At 37.0% G+C, this 8,206-nt stretch overlaps 1 protein-coding gene across 1 annotated transcript; it reads left to right on the plus strand.

Annotated features, from left to right (window-relative positions):
• The first annotated feature begins 5,420 nt into the window (after positions 1–5,420).
• Positions 5,421–7,155, plus strand: LOC127435831 (achaete-scute homolog 1b-like). The gene has a single exon (XM_051689578.1). The coding sequence runs from the start codon at positions 5,568–5,570 to the stop codon at positions 6,123–6,125; it is 558 nt and encodes a 185-aa protein (XP_051545538.1). The 5' UTR covers positions 5,421–5,567; the 3' UTR covers positions 6,126–7,155.
• The last annotated feature ends 1,051 nt before the right edge of the window (positions 7,156–8,206 follow it).

The following is an 8,206-nucleotide window of genomic DNA, read 5'->3' on the forward strand; positions in this document are numbered from 1 at the left end:
GTCTTTTATTAATATGAGCTCCAAAACAGATGTGGCAACATAGATCTTGCCTAATCTACATGGGAAAGTTCTTGTGTATGTACAGTCTGTGGTGTAAAATCACTAAACCAGCATCCGCTCATATATAATGAGAAATTCTTTAGTGACTTTACACACCCTTTTACATACATTACAATGATATGAGGTCATGTTGGTATGGTTGTAAATCAGATTTCACAAAAAGAATACACAGACAAATGTGGGCTGAGCTTTGGCTTATGCAGTTTTTACCTGCATGTTACAGTCTTTTTTCGTGTGCATTTTTAAACAAGTTAGGTGTAATCATATCCATATTGGTCCAATATAGAGCTTAATATGTTTCAGTTTTATGTTATTGAATACAATAATTAAACTGCAATTAAATTGGATTTCCACACCCTAAATTTCACGCCCACTCTATAACTAAAAAAAAAAAAAAAAACATTTTAACAATTTCATAACTAAATTCCATCAAATCGAATTGAGAAGTCTTTAATTAAAAAGTGTATTTTTGTTAAACATGGCTGAAATGCGTAAATCTTAAAAATAGGCTAAAACAGGCTTTGTGTGTGTGTGTGTGTGTGTGTGTGTGTGTATTTGAGGATGTGATTTATATCATAGAATCAAATACTGCACATTCACTACACTTTCACCTGAACTTAGATGTACATGTGTGCGTCTAGCAGTGGAAAAGGGAAATGAATCTCATTCAAACGGGTGCACTTCTCTCTACGAACTCTTTGGAAGAGCTTTCTTCCGGCATGTGGTTGTTCCCCAAGTACCTAAGTCTGTTGACCTGATTCAGCTGACAGTGTGCTCCTCACTTTCAATGAAGCAATGAGGGGATTTCACATCCCTTTTCTCTCGATTTCATGAAAAATTGAGAGAAAGTTTGAGAAACTTGTGGCTGCAGGAAACAAAAACATATTTATTCAATACCTAAGCCATTGCTCAAACCACATGGATTCCCTAAATAAGAGATATTCCTATGCTAATCTCTTTTATTTACAAAAAGACAAAGCAACAAAGCATTTGACCTTTCCCCATTTTTAGTGGAAATACTAGTTGTTGTTTTTTCCTCAAGCATTTGGTTCTGTTATATATATATAGAGGCTATAATATGGTAGCTACAGCATTCTTTTTATGAGAAATAGCTGATTTTTACCTTGTACGTTACTGCCCTCTGGTAGTAATATTAATCACAATCAACAGCATTTGTGTCATAATAAAAAAAGATTCAAACTCATTCATTAAAAATAATAATAATAATAATAATAATAATAATAATAATAATAAACTAAATGCATTTATAATGGAAGTGAATGGGGCCAGTCCATAAACGTTAAACTACTCACTGTTTCAAAAGTATTACCATAAGAAGTAAACATTATAAGTGTTGACATGACTTTAGTGTAATAAAATCTTCTACTCATCTTATCTGGGTTAAGTTATAGGCCTAACCATTTTTACAACTCCATTGCAATGACAAGGTAACGCTGACAACGCTGTAATCTGGTAAGAGTTGTAACACCCTTAAATTAAACATCCAATTTTAGGGGTAGCCTGGGTAGCTCAGCAAATATTGACGCTGACTAGAACACCTGGAGTCGCAAGTTTGAATCCAGGGTGTGCTGACTGACTCCAGCCAGGTCTCCTAAGCAACCAAATTGGACCGGTTGCTAGGGAGGGTAGAGTCACATGGGGTAACCTCCTCATGGTCACTATAATGTGGTTCTCGCTCTCGGTGGGGAGTGTGGTGAGTTGTGCTGGATGCCACTGAGAATAGGGTGGGTCTCCACATGCCCTACGTCTCCGCGGTAACTCGCTCAACACACCACGTGATAAAATGCGCGGATTGACGGTCTCAGATGCGGAAGCAACTGAGATTCGTCCTCTGGAGCACATTGGGAATTGGGCATTCCAAATTGGGGAGAAAATTAAAAAAAAATTATAAAAAAAGAAAAATACCCAATTTTATCACACTAAAATAAAGTAACATTTTCGAACACATTTATCATTTCAATCCCAATAATCAACCCACCTGTCTCCCAGTGATCATAAAACCTTTAACAGGTTTAAAGATGAAGTAATGAAGTTCTAGAACTTCCTCCAGACATATCCACTGAATAAAACAGACCCCTTTCCACGCGCATAAACTCACTGTTATCAGAGACTGAGAGAGAGTTATTGGGGTAGATTTGACTTGAACATTGGGGGAGTTGCAGCGTGAAGCATTTACATATTTCCATTGATCATGGTATAAATATTGGGAGGGGTTGTACTTGCTTGTTTTGATTATGGGGTTCAAGTAACCTTGTACAGGTACTGTGATGTTAGTTGTGAAAAGCAAGAGGAGCACAACAGCTTTCTCAGTCTGACGACTGTTAAACGGCCCGCGGTCATTTTTTTCCCGCGGTTTACAGAGACAGTTGTGATATTTCATTCATATTTCAGTGATGTCTTTCAGGAAATAGGGATATTTCAAGCGTGTCATTTCATATTTAAAAAATAGCTTACAACACATTTAAGTTCACAAGTATGTTAATAAAACGTTTACAAATGTTTTTTTTAGCGTTATCCTTGGATTGGATATTTGATGATTGACCAGGAAAGAGTATGAGCCAAAGACATGTTGCGTTAAACGCTTTAATGCCACTATTTGCCACTAGAGGGAGTGAGGAGATTGCTAATGCCACTTTATAACCTACTACTACTACTACTACTACAGCTACTACTACTAGCCTACCACCTTAATATTTATAGTTGTACAAGGTTTTTTTTTTTGGTTACAGTTTAATTAAAGAAACAGTAAGCAACAGGAACAATCATGACTACAGCACAGGTTTGAGACTTTAAGCTCTCATAAAAAAAAAAATAAATAAATAAATAAATAAATAAATATATATATATATATATATATATATATATATATATATATATATATATATATATATACACATTAAAAAAAAGACAAATAGAAAAACAATAAAGAAAATAGATAAACAAACAATAGTAGACAGCAGGGGTAAAATGTCTTGTTCAAGTGCTCAGTGGTGATTTCGAGATGGACTGTGGTCTATTTTCTGATTTATTAGGACTGAACTTGTAACTTTTGCTTTAGTAGCAATTCTTAACCATTCAGCTGCCACTATTTACTGTGCTCCTAAAACCAATACAATCTGGATTGAACCTATGCATGCGGACGCTATTATTATTATTATCTTGTCTTCATGTCAAGGCTTAATCAGGTGTATTCCTGGACCCCACGGAGCGTTCAAGAGATATAAGAGAATATCTAATATACATATATCATCATCATGATACAACAAGTTTATTAAAATACTTTTAGTCAGGTTTGACTTAAATGTCTTTGCACAAATGTACAATTTCAACCCTTAAAAAAAGTACTATGGTCGTACAGTGATGGTAATACCATGGTACACTGACATATAGCATGGGACCACCATGTTACACATCCAAAGACGTGACTAATCCATATATAAATCTGATCATTGTTTTATATCATGCTCTTTACTGATATAAAAGTATTATATTTATACATCACAATATTACAAATATACAATCTATAATTGAAAATATTACAAACATTTGCAGTTATTTTATATGGCCTCAAAGATTTTTTTTAATCAGTGAAAACTAAGGTTCAAGCTGAGGCTGTTTATGGAAATAAACATACATAAATAAAATAATAAAAAAGGTAAGTTATGATGTAAAACGAGGAGGATTCTGAAATCTATTACTATAGGCCACTAATCAAATGGAAGTACGATTGTGAAATCGACCAAGTTAAAGGAATATTCCGGGTTCAACACAAGTTAAGCTCAATAAAACAGCATTTGTGGCATATTATTGATTACCACAAAATTATTTTTGATTTGCCCCTCCTTTTCTTTAAAAAAAAAAAGCACAAATCTGGGTATCAGTTACAATGGAAGTGAATGGGGCCAATCCCTTAACACTGAAATACTCACGGTTTCAAAAGTATAAACACAAGACATAAACAATAAGCGTGTTAACGTGATTTTAGTGTGATAAAATCGCATACTAACCTTTTCTGTGTAAAGTTATAGCCAATTTTACAACTTCGTTGCCATTACAATGTAATGTCAACAAACCCTAAAACCCTAAACTGACTGTAAAAATTACGATTTACACAACTATATAGCTCAAATAATACTTGAGTTTAACAGAAGAATGAATGCAAATGCTTTTATAAAATGATAAGCTTCACATTTCTGTTTAAACCCTTAATAAATGGACCAAATTCACTTTCATTGTAAGTGCCTCACTGTAACCTCGATTTTTGCTTGTTTTTAAAGAAAATGAGAGATGTTGAAATGTAATTTTTTTTTTTTTTTTTGTAGTAATCAATATTATGCCACAAATGCTGACGATTGAGCCAGCCTGATCTCATGAAAAGTCGTACATAATTTACGAGTTGGCTATTTCGTATGGTCTGGCACAATGTTGCATAAACTCGTACGACTTCATCACTTGCAAATTCCCAGATGTCTAATGCGGAAGTAAGCGCAAGATGTTAAGGACAAATCCCTTATCTAAACTTAACCAATCAGGATAGTGTGTAAACATGATAGGAAACTGTTGTGTGACAGAAGCAAGTAATTGTCGCATATTAGATGAAAAGATGTCCAGCGACGTCACTGGCTGTGGTGAAAGTCGTAGGTATTCAAACGAGTGCAGTCGCACGATATCATACGAATTAGACAAATTGAGAAAAGTCGTACGAATCCTGACGGTTTCACCATGAGAGTGTATTGCTTGAGCTTAACTTGTATTGAACCCGGAACATTCCTTTAACCCTGTTGTACAAAATGTCAGATTTTCTTGCTTTAAGTCCTTTGGAAAATTCTCAAATCCTAGCCGGATAACATGATCATCAGATTTTGCACAAACTTTTGGAATCCATAGCCTACAGAGACATTTGGAAATTCGTGTAAATGTTGTATATTTCAATGGTAATATACTACCATGGGATATTTAGGTGTGTAAAAGCAAACTGAATCTAAACTGAACTCTTGCAAAGAATCTTTGTTGTATTCAAAGGCATCTGTACAGCTATTCACCTTTTATTCTGCACATTTTTGTGGTTGTCTCATTCAGTTTTAAAAGCGTTTGAATCCACCAATGGGCTTTCAGATTGGAGATATTGGAATGTAAATGAGCGCACAGCGCGTGCTGGCGCAGTGAAAGCGTCCGATTGTTTATGGAGCTCGCAGAGCCACGCGCCCGGCTCGCGGAGCATCACCCGGCGTGGGCGGAGTCTCGCGCAAGAAGCGTGCGTCTTCAAAGGGGGTGGGGTGTCGGACGCGTGTTGAAAAAGCCGAGGGCTGCCAAACTTTGTATCAGATCGACCACTGATACGAAGGGCGAACGAGACTCAGACAACAATATACACGAACGACCACGCGAAGGGCACGAGAGCCGCGCGTCGACACTTTATTTGTCGTCCTGCGTCATTACAGTGTGGATTTGTGCAGGTGCACCTTTCCAAAAGGTTTACCAAGAAGATGGATAGTGCAACTATCCCCCAAACGCAGCTGACGCAAGGTGCATGCACCATCACTTTGCAAGAGTGCGCGCTCCCGAGCGCGACCGCGAGTCAAACCAAAGTGCTGAAAAGACAGCGCTCCAGTTCACCCGAGCTTTTGCGTTGCAAGAGGAGACTCACTTTCAACGGACTGGGATACACCATCCCGCAACAGCAGCCAGTAGCGGTGGCGCGACGCAACGAACGCGAGAGAAACCGGGTCAAACAGGTCAATATGGGATTCCAGACGTTGCGCCAACACGTCCCGAACGGGGCGTCCAATAAGAAGATGAGCAAAGTGGAAACGCTGCGCTCGGCGGTGGAGTACATCCGCGCGTTACAGCAGCTGCTGGACGAGCACGACGCGATCTCGGCCGCGTTCCAGTGCGGCGTGCCGTCACCGACGCTCTCCAACGCGTACTCCGCAGACCCAGAGTCCCCACACTCCTCTTATTCCTCAGATGAAGGGAGTTACGAGCACCTGAGCTCTGAGGACCAAGAGTTACTGGACTTTACAACTTGGTTTGATCGATATTGACTTTCTCGTGTTTGATTATGAGAGTAAATATGGCCTGGACGCCTCTTATGGCAGGCAGCGGTTTGGGATGCTATGGCTCAGTGGTTGAAGATCTGGGCTTGCAACCGACTGGTTGTTGGTTTGAATCAGATAATGAGTGGTACTTGAGCGAATTGTGTGCTTGATCAAGGCACTTATCCCCAGGTCGCCCCAAACGGACCATCACTATCAAGAGACTCAAGAATTACAACAGTGCCAAGTGACCCAATGCAATTACATCCAAAATAAGCCAGTTCAATAACTGCACAACTGTCAGAACCGCTGGATGGACTTTCATAAGTGCAATTGTGGGCAATATATGTTGTGGCGATTTGTGCCATTCCTTTATGTCCTTTAATACTGTTTTGATAAAACAAACTTCCCCAGTCAAATTCCAAGAATGTCAACAGGAATCTGATATACGGCCATATATGAACATATATTTGAGCATATATTTAAATTCCAATGTTTTTTTGGGAAAATATATATTACATAAATGAAAACAGTCATTTTTTTTTTTTTTTTTTTTTTTTTGGTATTTTGAAATATAAGGTGCATGTATGTACAAGTGAAAACCCATATATAAACATATATTTCATATGTTTGTTTGACATATATTGCCATATATCAGATTTATGAATGGGAAATGGAAATATTGATTATTATCTACAACCATCTACCAGGTCTGCTTAAGAACCAATGTTGAAATTTGTATTATACCTTTGGTACTGTTAAAGATGAAGATATATTTTTGTAAGTGGAGCACAACAAAACATGTAAACTGCCTCTTTGAGACAATGAACACTATTAGTTTATTGTATTAATAACCACTCCGTTTAGAACAAAGATTTTTATTAACACTGGAGAATTGCAGTCGATCTGTATTTATCAAAATGATATTGTTTAGATTTAGTTCTTCTTGTGAAACTATTGATGGCAAACCTTTTTCAATGCACTTGCCCATTTTTAGTAGCCTACTTGTGTACATAAATGATTTTAACAAATATATTTTGTGGGGAAAAAAAAAATGTTTTTATAAATAAATATGCTGTATTTATACATACATCAGTGTTTCTGGGTGATTTGAAATTTTAGAGGAATATTCCGGGATCAGTTCAAGTTAAGCTCAATCGACAGCATTTGTAACATAATGTTGATAACCACAAAATAATTTCGACTCGTCCCTCCTTTTCTTTAAAAAAAGCAAAAATCTGCTTTACAGTGATGCACTTACAATGGAAATCAATGGGGCCAATCGGTAAATGTTAAAATACTCACTGTTTCAAATGTATAGTCACAAGACATGAACAATAAGCATGTTAACATGATTTTAGTGTGATAAAATGACTTACTAACCACATATGTGTAAAGTTATAGCCAATTTTACAACTTTGCTGCCATGACAACAGCGTAAACTCTAAAATGCTAAAACAACTAAAAAACTGAGTTTAACAACTTTACAGCTCAAGTAATACACAAATTTAAACAGAAGAATTAATGTAAGTTCTTTTATAAAATTATAAGCTTCACATTTCTGCCTTTAAACCCTCCAAAAATTGGCCCCCATTCACTTCCATTGTAAGCGCCTCACTGTAACCTCGGTTTTTGCTTGTTTTTAAAGAAAAACACAGACGAGTCAAAATTATTTTTTGTGGTAATCAACATTATGCCACAAATGCTGTCGATTGAGCTTAACTTGCATTGAACTCAGAATATTCCTTTAAAACTTAATTGTTTTTGAAGTCTCAGTGTTGAGAAACTTTAGTCAAGAGTCAAGATGTTTTGGTCTGACACTAAATATGTAGGAGAAGAACCTGGGGGTTCCTGGTCCATGACAAGTAATAAAACATCCCTGCTGGTTTATTATGACTTGGAAGGGTTACAAACACTCTTTACAAAGACCCCCAAAAAGACTCGATGGAGATGGGCTATTTCCACCCTTTCTATTAAGAGGCATTGGGGACTTTGAAATGGTCAGGGTCAATTTGGGATGACAAAGATGGGTCAAAATTCATATTATCCAGTGGTGATCAGTCTAAATGAAGCTATTTATCCCCAACTGT

Source organism: Myxocyprinus asiaticus, chromosome 46, assembly GCF_019703515.2.
Source record: "Myxocyprinus asiaticus isolate MX2 ecotype Aquarium Trade chromosome 46, UBuf_Myxa_2, whole genome shotgun sequence".
Classification (NCBI taxonomy): domain Eukaryota; kingdom Metazoa; phylum Chordata; class Actinopteri; order Cypriniformes; family Catostomidae; genus Myxocyprinus; species Myxocyprinus asiaticus.